General features: G+C 43.1%; 1 protein-coding gene across 2 annotated transcripts in view; it reads left to right on the forward strand.

Annotated features, from left to right (window-relative positions):
- The first annotated feature begins 3,714 nt into the window (after positions 1-3,714).
- Positions 3,715-15,782, forward strand: part of ENTREP1 (endosomal transmembrane epsin interactor 1) — a 60,743-nt gene continuing 48,675 nt past the window's right edge. For both annotated transcript variants that reach the window (XM_088018947.1, XM_088018946.1), the window contains exons 1-2: positions 3,715-4,128; positions 13,434-13,490. In XM_088018947.1, coding sequence (XP_087875073.1) covers positions 3,715-4,128; positions 13,434-13,490 — 471 coding nt within the window. The remainder of the gene's footprint in view (positions 4,129-13,433; positions 13,491-15,782) is intronic.

Here is a 15,782-nt window from a genome sequence, read left to right on the forward strand (position 1 = left end):
CAAACGGTGCTGCTGTCCGTGGACCACACTTTGCGAAGCTGCCCCAGGGCCACCATATTAAATGAAGACTTCTAGAGCCCACTGTGCCTCACTCAGAGAAGCTCTTCTCTTTGTAAAATGCACAAGGCGGGAGCTGGAGGCAGGTGGCCAGGGAACATTCTCTGAAGAGTTTCTGCAGCAGCTCCCACTCCAGCAGGGAGGAGCCACCTGCGATTAGCTGACAGGTGGGGGGCTTCGGAGGAAGGGCGGGAGGAGCTGAGCAGTTTGTGGAAAGGTGTCCAGTGAAACCCGGGGGAGAGAGCTTTAACCCCTGAACACCTTATTAAGGCTTGGAGCGCAGGGAGTGGAAAATGAGGTTCGGGGAAGGGATTGATTGAGATAAAATTTACACATTTCAAGTGTACAATGCAGTGGTTTTTAGTAACTTCACAGTGGTGTACAATCATCACCACAATCCATTCTAGAACATTTTATCACCTCAAAAAGTAACCCATACACTTTACTGCTCCCCCTCCCCCCCAGTCAGCCTCTGCCCGCCCCCCCCCCCCCCCCGGCCCCAACCACTAATCTACTTTCTGTCTGTATGGATTTGCCTATTCTGGGGATTGCGTATAAATGGAATCATATAGTATGTGGCCTTTGGTGACTGGCTTCCTTTATTTAGCATAACACTTCCAGCGTTCTTCATGTTATAGCAAGTACAGTACTTCATTCTTTTTATTGCCAAAAATATTCCATTGCATGGATTACCGCATTTTGTTTATCCATTCGTCCACAGTTGGGTTGTTTCTATTTTTTGGCACACGTGAATCATGCTATTGGTGTATCAGCTTTTGTTTTCATTTCTCTTGGGTGTATACCCACGAGTGGAATTACTGGGTCAAGTGATAACTCTATGTTTAACTTTTGGAGGAATTGCCAGACTGTTCCAAAGTTCTCACTTTTATGTCTTTTAAGCCAACCTGAAACCCATGGCTCTGAATCATCCTCTAAGATTCCATTTATATACAGCTCAGCTTGATCAGGTGTAACTAAGGACTAACTGTAAGCGAGTGTTGGGGGATGCAGAGAGTCAAGCTTGGATTACAAAGTCCAACATTCAAATACTGAACAGTATATTTGGCATAATCTTAAAGGTTGAGGCAATGTTACTTGGATTCGTGTTTATGATAAGCAGAAAAAAAAAGAAGCTCACAGCTGTAGATGGGGCCAGTAACAACAACAAAAAAAAGGAAAACCTATAGTACGACAACTTGTAATCAGCAGCTTTGGAAAAGGTTTCGTGGCTTGAAAGTAGGGATTTTCATTACCTGCCTTCTCACCTGTTTCTGTATGGTCGTGCCCCCTTATATGTGGGAAATACGCTCCAATCTGCCCTAGTAGACACTGGAAACCACAGATAGTACCAAACCCTGTATACAGGCCTATGATAAAGTTTTACTTATATATTAGGCACAACTACAAAAGAACAATGATAGAAATATACTGTAGTAAAAGTTACGTGAATGTGGTCTCTCTCTTTTAAGATGTCTTATGTTCTGTACTCACCGTTCTTCTTGTGACGATGTGAAATGATAAAATGACTACACGATGAGACAAAGTGAGGGGAATGACGTAAGCATCGTGACCTGGTGTTAGGCTTCTATTGACCTTCTGATGATATGTCAGGAGGATTGTCTGCTTCTGGACAGCAGTTGACCGCGGGTAACTGAAACCACAGAAATTCAAACTGTGGATAAGGGAGGACTACTGTACAGGGAAAGAGACTTTAAAAATTTAAGGGTAAAGTACTTAGAAATACTTTAAAGTATTTAAGCATTAAACACAGAGAAGTATGCAAAATGAAACTGCACGAATTTTCTCAAAATGAACCTCACCCATGTAATGAGCACCTGCAGCAAGAAACAGATGGTTATCAGCTCTCCTGGAAACTTCCCTTTCCAGTCATTAACCATCCAAGGGGAGGGAGGATATCCAACTTCTGGCACCAACATTCCCAGACACAAAGAATACATTTTGATAGTACATTTCAGGTGTCAAGGACTGACCACTGGAATAGATTCATTAAGCTGGAAGAATTTCTCAAGACTCAGTCAGAAGTTTTATATTGCACAGTGCTGAAGATCTTAAAAATTACATACCTTTAGGTTCGTGTATAAAATGAAAGGTATAAACTCAACATACAAGAAGCTTTTAACATTACCTGCAATTTAAGAACATGTGCTGTAAGATGTTTTTAAAGTGCACGAAACAATATGCTTTCAACATTTATTTTAAAATACAGCTCCGTTTCTCCAGAGTTTGAAGTTTATTTCCAACAGCACTTTGTAAAAGAAGTCCTAGGGACTATTAATCACAGGTACTTTAATAATTCAAAAAGTGTATATGTAAACACACATGCCCACTGGCAATGCCTCACATTGTGGGTTGGAGTAAGTAAGGACCAAAATAAATACAGCTTTTGCAAGCAGAGCATAAAAACAGATACACATTTCCCTGGGTTTATTGTGCAGGAGGTTAAATACCCCCACCTTACTGATAAAATGAACTGCCTAATATTGAGACTGACATGCTGCAAAGCGACACTGCCCTGTTTCTGAACCTGGAAAAGAAAAAAAAAACATTATAATGGGTTCACGTATAAGAGCGCTTTCGAAACATAAGAATCTTCAGAGCGAAGGGCATATACTCTTAGAGAAAATCTTTCGGCAAAGGCGAATCATTTTTGTTTTTAAGCTCTAAGTATGTCTTATAAGTGATCAAAACCAAGTTAGGATTTTATTAGGATATTTCTTCATAAGTCTGGGATTCTACGTTCCACCAGGTGATGCCTCATATAGCTCAAGAGGCAAGGTGAGGCGGACCCCGCGTTACCTTTGCCACACCCTACCCCCCCCCCCCCGCCCCCGTTCTTTCTCTCTGGATGCTGGATACTTCCCAGGTAACCTCGTGCTCACGCTGGCTGCTAACCCTGGTGCCAGGAAGGCACCCCCCGCTCGCCCGCCCCTTCCCCCCACACCCCCCTTCCAGGCAGCGGGGCCGCAGCGCCCGGGAGCCCCACGCGAGCGGTGACTTCGCTCTGCCTCGTCCTTCCCCGAAGCCCTGAGGCTTAGACTTTTCCCACCAAGTCACCTACAACCCCTCCCCCTGCCATCCTCCCTTCCTGTGGGGGGAAAAAGTTTAAAGCCGGGCTCCTTTCGCATTACACTTGCCAGGGCGCCTGTCTCGGCTGGACTGCAAGGGGGCGAGGGTCCGCCCTAGCTCGGCGCGTGCGGGACGGACTGTTAGACAGTCCGCTCTCCGCTCCTACGCGCCGGGACTGCGAGGTCCCTCCCCGCGCGAGGGACCTACTTACAGAGTTGGGACTGGGCACCTTTCCCGGACCCCAGGGAGCGGGCGCAGGTTGGGCCGTGCCCCGAAAGCTGCTGCAGCCGCGCGGTGCGGGCGTGTGGCGGGGGGCGGGGGGCGGGGGGGGCGGAGAGCGAGGGCGCGCCCGGGGCCGGCGGGAGGCGGACCCCCAGTGGCAGGTGGGTGCGGCCGGCGGGAGCCGGGGCAGCGGCGGTGGCGGCGGCAGCAGCAAGTGGTTGGGCCGCGCTCGTTTCCTTCCCTCCCCCTCGGCCTCGGGGTCCGCCCGGGGTGCCCAGTGCGCGGCGCCCGCGGCTCGGCTCCGCGTCCCCGCCCGCCGCCACCGGCCGCTCCTTTCCCCGCCCGTCCATGTCCCTGCCCGTGGTGCTCCCGGGCTCCTGCTGCCCTGTGGCCGGGCTCTCGGGCGGGCCGCAGGCCGGGGGCCCGGGCGCCGCGACCGCCGCCGCCCAGGAGCCGCCGCTGCCCCCGCTGCGGCCGCGCTGGCCCCGGGCCGCCCTGCCGCCCCCCGTGCGGCCTCGCTGCGCCGCCACCGCCGCCGCCGCGGGGGTGCTGGCAGCGCCGCCCGCGCTCTCCTCCCGCCGGGCCGCCGCCGCCGCCGCCGCCGCCCCAGGCTCGGCGCTGCTGCCCGCTCGTCCGTTGCTGTCGCTCGGGCTGCTGCAGCTGATCCTGGGATGCTGCATGGTGGCGCTGAGCTTCGGGGCGCTGTCGCTGAGCAGCTCCCCCCAGGTGAAGAACTCGTGTCCGTTCTGGGCCGGCTCCTCGGTGAGTGCCGCGCGCGCCCCGCTCGCCTGGACACGGCCCTTCGGGGGAGCAGGGGCCTCTGGCGGGTCTCCTCCACGGCCCCTGCATTGCGCCCCCCTCCCCCCACCCCAGGGCCGAGGTTGGGGAGCACAGCCCCTAAAGCCAATTGAAGTTTTTGGAGGCGTTGAGGCTGGGCGGGGGAGAAAGGCTCAGAGAGAGTAGTATTTAGGGGTGAATTGGGTTGCATCTGGACAGTGTCTGTTCCTTGCACGCTAAAGGATTTTGTTGTGCCTGTCAAGTTAATAGAATAAAATAGATTTCCAGCTCTGGGAGATTGGAAGAATGGGGGTGGATGGTAGGAAAGTAGGAGAAAAATGATTCAACTTCGGGCCATTGAGTATTTACTTCTCTGAAAACGTCGGCGCGGGGAGGGTGAGCATTTGATCTGTTTTGTCCACTGAGGTAGCCACAGTGCCTGGCACATAGTAGATGTATTTGTGGGGTGATTGAAGTGGCAACTGGACTGGGGCACGCCATTTATTTTATTCCACTTGAAGGCACACGGAAATCTGAAATGTACCGGGTAGGATGGCTCCACTCTATCTGGGGACAAGTTCGGGAGGTAATGACAGGGTGTGTGCAAACCGCGCCTGTACCTGGTCATTAAAGGAAGGCCCTAAATTCCCACTTGATTATTGGAGCCAGGCAGGCTGCTGTGCAGAATTTCATTCTCAAGAACCCAAAGTTTCATTACGTATGAGCTCGCCAGAGCCTCAGGAGCAGGGGGCAGCAAATCTGAGATGTCTGCCCCCTGCAGCGACCTGGCCCTGCTTCCTCCAATGGGGAAGGTTGCTCTGGGGCACAAGGTGCCCAGCTTCTGGGGAAGGCTGCCTCCTAAATGTCCTAAATGCCTCCTAAAATGTCCTAGCGTCTAAGGCATCCAACCTCTTGAGCTTTGCTGGGGGCTGAGAGACTTGGAAATAGGTCTTTGTGGAATGATTGTGGAAGATGGGTATTTACTTTTTATGAAGTAACTAACTCTGAAAGTTTAAGTAAGATCCGTAATGAATGTATGGGCCAGTATACATAAAATTGTCCTTTTGCAGGTCCATGCATACCCAGATTCAAGACCAAATTTTAAGCATATAGGGAGAACTAATTGAACTCAAAGTAATCGTTTGAATAAGAACATCAAGAACATTAAGTACTGTGAGCCCGGCCTGACATTTATACTTAAACTGATGCCAGTTTGCTCTCCTTTTGAAATACTTTGACGCTGGATGGTCTGACTGTGGAACAGCCCGTGCTGGGGAGTTCACGCTCTGTTCATGGTGTTTGAGGAAGCCCACCCTCCCGGCCCTGCCACTGGGCTCTCGGCAGGGATTAGATTCATTATGCTCCCTAGTCCACTCGTCAGACTAAATTCAGCCAAATGGTGGATGCATTTCATTTATCTAAATACCATGGGCCAGAAGTGAATCTTGCATACATTTGTAGGGATTTCCCCTTTCTAAAATCACAATCTCTTGTCTTCTCAAAGAGAGCAAGTTTAGGATGATTTGAATCTATTTTTTTTTTCTCTTCTGAAATCAAAACCCCAAATCAGTGTACTACTGTGAATTATTTCAGAGGTGAATACACTTTAATGTCAGTCAAGCCACAGTTGGATTTGATGAAGTATATATAGCTAAAAAAAAAAAAAGGGCCATCAGCCAGAAGATGATGGCTGTTCCTGGACCTGCTGGCTGGGCGTATCCTTGTTTTCTAGGACCCAGCAAAACAGAGCAGGGAAAGAATCAGTGACTTGGAACTAAATTCTCTTCTGTCGGGTTGTTTTCCACACCCCACCCCACCCCTCAGCTCTATATATGAACCTGCAATTGTTCATTATGCTTATTTTTTTGTGGCCCATTTCTGAGGTTGGCCACAGAATTTACAAAGTGACTGTAGAACCAACAGAAACTGCGTGTCCAGAATGACTGGGTAGTATTTGAGGATGACATTAGGCACCATGACCGTGGTGTTTTAGGAAAAAAGTTTCACCAGTAGCATATGCCTTTTGAATTTATGTACACGGGAGAGGCTTTTTTTTGTTTGTTTTATGGGATATTTTGAATTTACTCAAACGTTGTTCAGTGAACCCTCCTATACCTTTCCCCAAGCTCCAATAATTGTTTCATCTCTGCCTCATCCCAACTTTGCTGCTGGCTCTGTGTGTTCTGATAGTATCAGAAGGATGAGTGTTTTAAGCAGGGTAGGAATGAGTCCATCATGCTCCGTAGGCCATTTGTCAGGTCAACTTCCCACATTATTTTGAAGCAGATCTCAGACATCACACCATTTCATCTGTAAAGAGTTCAAAATGTGTGCCATTTTTAAAAGAAAATCTTAAACAGAAAGAAGAAATAAACAGAATAGAGAGACAACATAGAAGTGACCAGGCAGGTCTCAAGAAACCACCCCCCTCCACTTTTCACATGTTATTATGAAAATTTTAAATCTCAGCATATGTAGAAAGAATAGTATAATGAACCCCTTTTTACCCATCATCCAGCTTCAGTAGTTAATCAACACATGGCCACTGGCTCACCCACGCCCACTCCCCCTCCTGGATAATTTTAAGGCAACTCCCTGGTATCATAATTTCAGCCATGAAATATTTCAGTATGGATTTCTAAAAGAAAGCAGCTTAATAGACAAAGAAAGGGCTTAAGAGCACATTGTAATGTACTAATATAAAGATAGCTAAACTAAGGTTTTTATGAAAAAAACTTAAAAATTATGACTGGAGGACGGCAGGGTTTTTTTTTAATAACAGCTTTATTGAGATATAATTCACATTCCATACAACTCACCTATTTAAGGCATGCAATTCAATGATTTTTGGTGAATTCGTGGAGATGCGCAACCATTGCTACAAACGATTTTAGAAAACTGTCATCACCCCAAAAAGAAACCCTGCACTCATTAGCAGTCACCCCCCATTTTCCCCCTGACCCTTTTATCCTTAGGCAACCACTGATGAATCTACTTTCTGGGTCTATGGATTATTCTGGACATTTCATATAGATGGAATCATCCAATAGTGGTCCTTTGTGACTGGCTCTTTTCACTTAGCATAATGTTTTCAAGGTTCACTCAGATTATGGAGTGTGATTATGGTATACTTCATTCCTTCATTGCTGAATGAGATTCCACCATATGGACATACGATGTTTTATTTATCCCTCAGAAGTTTCGTTGGCATATGAAACCAGGTAGTTGAGTCGTCGTGCCCATTTGTCTAAGGTTACTTTGGACTCACGTAGGAACACAGTGGTAGGATATCTTCATCTCCCAAGCTCTGAATGACCGTGATGTGCCTTAGTCTGCTCTAGCAATTAAATTGGCAAATCTTCTTTCAGATTCAGTAAAAAAATTGCATTTATATTTGATACAAAATTAAATTCAAGGAACGGATATATTCATTAAAAAGACTTTTATTAACACAGTTTAAAAATCAAGAACGTTTTTCCGTATATACCTCTGTAAGTGTCCTCACATTGAGCCTGAGATTTGGAACCTTCCTTCACTTGTCTGGACCTTGAAGGTATTTTATCTATTTTACTATGTATTTAGGAATTAACAAGTCCTATAAAGAGTATTTTTCCATACTTTACATTCATACTGTCAGCAATTTGAAGGGAGTGTTTTTAACGTACTTATTGTTTTTGAGCATTCTGTGATCATTTATTTTCTTCCTGGTATTGGTTAATGGCTCAGTCTACTATTATTCCTGAAAGGCATGAAGCTAAGAGATTAGCCACTTTTAAAAGCATCCTGAAGTTTGACCCCAGGTGGGTGGCAGGAGGAGAATCTCCAAGACCATGTTCAGGTCATTTTGTCCTCATTTTTTATTTGGGGGCACATTTAGTTACTACCACACTGCACTGGATTAATGAAAGAGTTAGAGGATTGCATTGGTTTGTGTCTCCTCCTTCAAAAAACAAAATTCCTTATTCTGATGACATATACTTGGAAGATATTTCAGACAAATGGTAGAGAATTGGTTTTTATTAATTTTTTGTTCTTCTCTGGGAGCCTTAACATCCTTAATATTATCTGCATACATCTCTGCTTTGAGTCACTGACCTAAACTCATGGTCCCCCCTCGAGTCTGTAATTCTTTGTCAAGATTCCAGTTCCTTATAAAGAGACAGACGTTGGTGAACCTTAAGGTAAACCTTTTTCTAAAAAATTGCAGTGATGAAATATAAAAAAGAATGAGTGGTTCAAAGGAGAAACTAACTAAAAAATTCTGAAGTCTCTACCAGTTAAACAACAGTAAGTACATTTTTTCTATCATGATCACCAAATACTACTTTAATATTTATGGGCTATTTTAAATATAATTTTTGTGATGATTTTATATTGATTTCCCTTGGTCCTTTATTTTACATGGCAGCAAAGTGACATTGATAAATTCTTGAGTAAGTCATTGAACCTCTCAGCCTCATTTACCCATCTGTAAATGGGTGCAATGATCCTTGCCTCAGAACTGACTTTGTGAGGGTGTAGTTAGAGAACATATAGGAGAACTTGCTGCTGGGCCCTAGTACCAGGCCTGGCATATAGTAGAACTTCTATCAGTGTTTTTTAAACATCAAGGCAATATTTAATCCAAGCATGAAAAGGCCATTTTTTCCTGGGACGTTCTAATAACCATCATGTGTGCATTAGAAATATCCAGGTGCCCACTTCCTCGGTCTTTTAATGAATCATGCTAGACAGATAGGGAAGCATAATACACACCAACACACATGCACACACACATTTTTTTAAATTGCCACTGTAAAATCTGTAAGGCAAGATAGATGGTTGAGAAGTTTGACTATTGTGTGCTTAATTCATAAGGTAAACATGGTACATTTACAGCTTGGCTCTTTTTATCTCTATGTTCAGATATAGCAACTTTTGGCAAACAATCCAGAACATTTTTGCCCTAATGCATGTTCATGGATAGCAAAGGAAAAATAGGGCAGTAAAATAGTAAGCTTTTGATCTTAATAATTTGATTTTTAAGTTGGGAAATTAAGGCACATTAACCATGTATGGTGGGTAACAATGATTCTTGCGTGAAGTATCTTGGAATCCTTCTTTGCAATGTCTTTGAAAAAAGAAAGGTCTCTGCTTTTTCCTATAAGCTACAAGGAATGGGTTACAAGTGAGTGAAACCAAAATTATAATAAATCTCATTATAATAATACAGAGATAACTTAGTGTTAGAAAATAGGTGCTTGCCTGTTCATCCAGGGCAAGTTTCATCTTGCACTGGGTGGAAAGAATGCTGATGAAGTTGCTTTTTGCTGTTGGTATACTCTTTTAGGAAGCACAAGAGTGAAAAATATATTTAGACTGAAGTAGTCACCCCAGCAGGTTCATCCCCTATTTCTGATTTCATGCATTCAGTTATTCACCGTCCATTCATTCATTTGTTGACTCTGGCCATAACTCACTGAGTGACTCTAGGAGCCTCGGGTACTCACAGATCCAGTGGTAATCCAGTGGGATTACCAGTGAGTGTAAAATACAATCAAACAAGTAATAGCATTGTGGTGTAATGGATACTATGGAGAGCCAGTGTAAAGGGACCTTCTTGTCCGTTCTGATGGAGCTCCAGCTACTGTTGCCACCGAGGGGGATGGAGGTATTGAATGCTCTGCCTCCTTCTCCCCTTTCTCTGACCCTTCTTGCCATTTATGAATTCCCCCCAAGCCCCAGATGAAATGTGAGCATCTATTTCGTAAGTCATGAGCTCTTAAAAATTCATCCCCAGCTACAGCTCTTCTGTTCCACATTCCAGAGGATTCTAACTCTTCAGTCCCTGCCTCACCTCTCATAGGGTTCCATAAATGTTGTAGGGTTTAATTGGGCTTGAGGAATGGAGAAATTGAGTAGAAGTAGGTATAGGCCTTTGTTGCCAGGTTTAGAACTGAGGTGGATGTAACTACAACTCCCACCTGCAACTGGAATCTAATTTCTTAAAGCATCCCTGTAAAGAAAGGTGATTTACAAAAATCCTGTTGGGATTTAATGTGAGTATGTGCTGAGTCTATAAAACAACTCAAATGGGAATTTATTACCTTCAAATATTTTGCTTTACAATCCATGAACGTGGTATATGTTGATTTGAGTCTTCATTTAATACTGCTTAATAAGGTTTATATTTTAATAAGGTTAATAAGATTTATATTTCTTCCTACTGGGTCTTAAGTATCTTTAAGGTCATATGTATTTTGAGATTTTTGATATTTATTATTTGTCAAATACGTTTTGTACATATTTTTTAAATTATGGTTTAAGTTCATTGTTCATATATGCAAAATCTCCTCTCAGAAAACAATAAAGATAGGTTAGTCCCTTTATCCCAGAGACCCTTAATTTTAAATGACAACTATATCTGTCATGACCTATTAAATATATATTTATCCCTCTCACCTTAGCAACCCTATTCCTGGGATTTTGTCCAACAGAAATAAAAAGCACTTGTTTTTAGGCATTATTTGGCCATGGATGGTTACCATAGCATTAATTGTGAAGGCAAAAAAATGGAAGTAGATAGACTATCAATGAACATGAAAATGACTGAATGCACTGGGGAAACCGTACAGAGGAATATTATGTAGCTATTAAACCGAAGTGAATGAGAGCCATTCCAGTGGACATGAAGAGATTCCCTTGAGGTATTTATTGAGAAAGAAAAAGAAGAGAAGGAAAGTATCTTTTATGACCCATTTTTTATAAAAGTTTACCTCTGTGCATGTGTGTATGTGCATATGGACATATTTGTCTAGTAATAAGAATTTAAAGAAAAATATGTGTATGTGTAAAATATGTAAACACACCAAATTGTTCATGTGGGTGAGGGTGGGGTGATGTGGCTGGTGGGGGAGGTAAAAAGTATAGATGAAGTCTCTCGCTATTTTTATGGGCATTTATGGGCTGGGCTGGGCACCTCATTTTAACAATAGTTTTGGTGGGAAAAATGTGTTCCAAAAAGCTGAACCACAGGGCTCTGTATTAAGGAAGACAGGTGGTCTAAATATCAAACACTACCTGGTAATTCACATCATATTTATATTTTAGTGAAGTGGGCAGTTTGTGTTTCCCTCAAGGGCAGTCAAACGTTTCAGTTACGTTTTTCCAAAGATGGTTCATTTCCTCAGCTAAGTCCAGTAAGCAGCAGGGCGGGCAGGCAGGGAGCACACATCCATGTGGGCACACACACATACACACGTGCACACACGAAGACTGAACACGCACACACACGTGTGAGCGATCCGTGCCCACGCACAGCCTGCAGGTGGAGCCAGCGCTGGATTGAAAGGAATCCGGAGGAATCTGTATCATCACAGCAGGATAAACTTTTGAGTTAGAAGAGAGCCAGACATGGTTTCCTCCACTTACCACATCTCTAAGGAAACGAGAGTGAGGACCAGAACAGTGATCTGACTTGGCCAAGGTTGCGTAGTTACTTAGAAGCCCGGTGGGGAGCCTGGACCCCAAGGTCTCATGGATTTCACGTTCCAATTTGTAAAGTAGATGCGGCCACATGCAGACACATGCCCTGCGTATCTCCAAGCGGAAATCATTCAGAATGAAGAAAGAGCCTATTGAATTTAAGATGATTGCAAGGATCTAGTGCCTGGTGGGCAGGCAGCTGATAGTCTGTTTAAACATACATGGGATACAAGGATCTGCTGCCTATCTGCCCATATGTGCTTTCTGGTTCTTGATATAAGTGGGTAGACATGTCCTCTGCTGGTTTGACATTGTGGCATGATTTACTCTCAGCCAGTAAATGGAGAACGGAGGGCATGGTAGCAGGCCTGTGAGCTTGGAATCTAAAGTAACACTAAAATCCCTATTGATTTGTAGTTGCTAAACACTAATTGTGAACTGTACATTTGAGGGATTTTGGTAAAAAGTGCACATAAAGGAAAACCCTCATAACAGCATTGAGCAGATGCATGCACACTGTTTCACAAAGGAAAATGAGCTCCAGTGACATGACAACGTCCCTGAGCTGAAGAAGCACTTGGATTGTTCTTTCCCAACGGCTTAGTGAACTGGGATATCCAGAGGGCTGATGGTGATTTCCAGTTTACATTTTGGCCAAATGCTGATTCTTCTTTACCAAGGATTTTAGACTTGTTTATCGAAGAGTCATTTTGCAGCGTGAGACTTTTTTCACTGTAATCCCTCCCCTCTTTGTGGAATAAAGGCTCAGGAACATTATTGGTTGCCAGTCATATGACAGGCACCAGGTTGGGACCCGAAGATTGGGAGACAAGGTAGGAGTTCACAGTCGGTGGGCAAGGCAGAGATGCACCTCTCAAGTTATTAGGACAGAGAGTGTTTTGGGGGGAACATTGTGTAGAGGGCTTCCCAGAGTGTGCCAGGAGTGTGGGGTGGTGGGATCTGTGAAGGCTTCTCGGAGGAGGTGACTGCAAGTCAGGACCTTGCAGGATGCATAGTAGTTCTCAGGCAGCTATGAGGGGAGCTGGGAGGAGAAGACACTAGTCAAGAGAAGCACAGAGCCCTGCAGCATCTGCCAACCTAATGGGGGACAGGTGTCCTGGGGAGGAAGCTAGGTGGGGGGACGGGCAGGGGTGCATAGAAACCAGGGTTGAGAAGTGGGCAGAGGAGGATCCTGAGAGACCTTGTGTACCACTTCAGGGAGTTTACTTGTCCCACAAAGGATGGGTACCCACCTTACGAAGGGAGGGATGCAGCCACGCATATGTCATATGAGGCTGTCAATGGCAACAGGTTAGGTGCCCTGGGGCAGGGAGCTTGGATCAACAATACTGATTCCTTCACTGACTGGAAGGATAGGCTACTCTCTTTGTGTTCTTTTTTTTTTTTTTTTAAGATTTTATTTGTTTACCTGAGAGAGAGAGAGAGAGCACGAACAGGGGGAGGGGCAGAGGGACATTCAGGCTCCTCACTGAGTAGGGAGCCCGAAGTGGGGCTCGATCCCAGGACCCCGAGATCACGACCCCAGCCGAAGGCAGATGCTCAATGGACTGAGCCTCCCAGGTACTCCTCTTCGTGTGTTCTTAACTGACCTTAAGAAAAAACGTACACAGTCAATAAAAAAGTTTTGGGGGCCTTGGGGAAAGGAGAGTCCAAAGTGGTCTACCAGGGCTCATGTAATATGAGCAGGAATATTAAAAGGCTTTGAAATTTCAGGGTTTTTTTGGAAAAAAAATACTTATGAGACTAGGATTAGTTTATTGGAATTGGTCCCTCTCCTAGATTTATGATACTGTTTATCCTTCTAGGTGATACTCTCTGGAATCATAGGATTAACAACTTGGAAACGGCCTATGATACTCCTGGTATGTACTGATCTCATAAATTGTTACCCTTTGTAAAATGTGCTATGTGAGAAGTCTGTTGGAATCAACCACTGAAGAAATACTGAAGCTTTCTTCTTCATTAAAAAAAGAAGCTCACAATGGATACTATTAGAAATCAGTAAAGCGAGATGATAATTTTGTCAGTTTTCTGATTCATTTTAAACTTCTTATGTACCCAACGTGTTTCTAGTTCCAGGATTAGATCTACTGTAAAGATGTATTTTTAAAAATCGGTTTGCTATGGACATTTTTAAATATACTAAAGCAAAGGGAATAATACAATGAATTCCCTACACCCATCACCCGGCTTCAGCAACTACCAGCTCAGCCAAACTTGTTCAGCTAGACCCTCACCCATTCCTCTGCTCCCTGCATTCTTTTTCCCTGAATATTCCTTTGAAGTAAATCTTAGGTATTAAATCATGAATACATAATTTTTTATTATTATCATGCTTTGGTTGGACAACCTCAGAGTTTCATGACTTAGGCTCTCTGTATTCTCTCTTTATCACACATCTATCATATTTTCATGGTAATAAAGACATATTGGTAACTTTATCCTTTTCTTTTTTTTTAGTTTTTGAGGTAAACTACACATAATTATAAAGTTAACCTGTTTTGAAGTTCACAATTCAATGACATTTAGTAACACTCCCAATATTTTTTTTTGTTTTGATTTGCTATGACCTTTTATTTGCTACTATAAAAAATAGACAATTGCCAGTGGAATTGCCAGCTTTCAAGGATGAAGTAGAAGGTCTGACAAATGTGATTTGAAGTACATATAATGAAAAAAATTTTTTTCTATATAACGTCTCTTCTGATTTTTCTCCCATCCATTTTGAAATAGGGTTAAATAGGGCGCCTGGGTGGCTCAGTTGGTTAAGTGACTGCCTTGGGCTCAGGTCATGATCCTGGAGTCCTGGGATTGAGCTCCACATTGGGCTCCCTGCTCAGCAGGGGGTCTGCTTCTCCCTCTGACCCTCCCCCGTCTCATGCTCTCTCTCTATCTCATTCTCTCTCTCAAATAAATAAATAAAATCTTTAAAAAAAAAAAGAAATAGGGTTAAATAATTTTCTAAAACCATTTTGTGTATATACTTAAGAGTTCATCTTAAACAGACCACTGTTTGCTGGGTGGTGGGTAATAAATACAAAACTAGCTAAATTCTTAAATGCCCACAAGACAATTTAGGCAACATTTTAGAAGTCCATCATTTATGGCATTTGGTGAAACTCTGTTAATATTTCTGGCAGGAGTAAATTATTGGTGCAGCATTTTAATCTACAAGATAGCAGGGTAGGAGAAAATGAGGCTTCAGATGAGTTTTATGGAATGTGTTATGAGTGGCTGAGGTCTGTTTTGCAACAATTCTCTAGAAAAATGTTGGATGGTGGCCAATGTTTATACTAATATTTGGCTATAGGAGTCATTTTTGTCCTGATTTTTCCATTGGGTCAATATTGAAATGCTCAGTAATACAAACCTCAGGTATTTAAATTAAAATCAGAAAATCCCTAAAGCTATTTGTACTTTTAAGATTCCAAATGGTGAGAAGAATATGAGCGTGTGTTCTGGGTAGAGGTTTAGAAGGTGGACCTTTTAAGACATTTATTTCTCTAACATTGTTTTCTTTTGGAAAGGTGCCTCATAGATTTATTATGTGAGCTCAAACAACTATAAATGAAAACGACCTTAATAGAGATGTATCTTTATTATTATGCCTTTAGATTTATTTCTCATCTTTGTTGATAAGTACAGGTACAACTTTGTCAAAGTTATAACCAGTTTGTATGTACCATGTTGTGCTCTGCTTTTTCTGCTTAATATTACATTAATTACATCCATATCAGTAAATATTACGTTTCCATATACAAGGAGTCCACATCCCTGCCTGAATGGCATTCTGTCATAGTTCTGTATTACCATCAGTTATAAGCCTGTTAGACACATGGGCTTCTATATTTCAACTGTTAAGAATTACGTATTTAGAAGTATTTGGAATCAAGAAGTATTTAGAATCAAGTAGAGATTGTTTTGAAATGTTAATTAACATCGACTTATAAAGAAGATAAATTAGTTGATAGGAATTATACAAGGGCAAACTTCCTGGGTATATCAGTAGATCATTCGAACCTTATTCAACTTCATAAGTGAAAAATCCTCAGTTCATGTGAATCTTAATAATATTCTGTTATAACTTGTGCCATGTGCCTTTGTTATGTTAAAAAATAAAAATAAAATCATGTGATGTTATGAAAGAAACTGGA

This window comes from Eumetopias jubatus, unplaced genomic scaffold (assembly GCF_037043125.1).
Source record: "Eumetopias jubatus isolate StellerSeaLion01/CBP00866 unplaced genomic scaffold, mEumJub1_p1.0 scaffold_15, whole genome shotgun sequence".
NCBI lineage: Eukaryota > Metazoa > Chordata > Mammalia > Carnivora > Otariidae > Eumetopias > Eumetopias jubatus.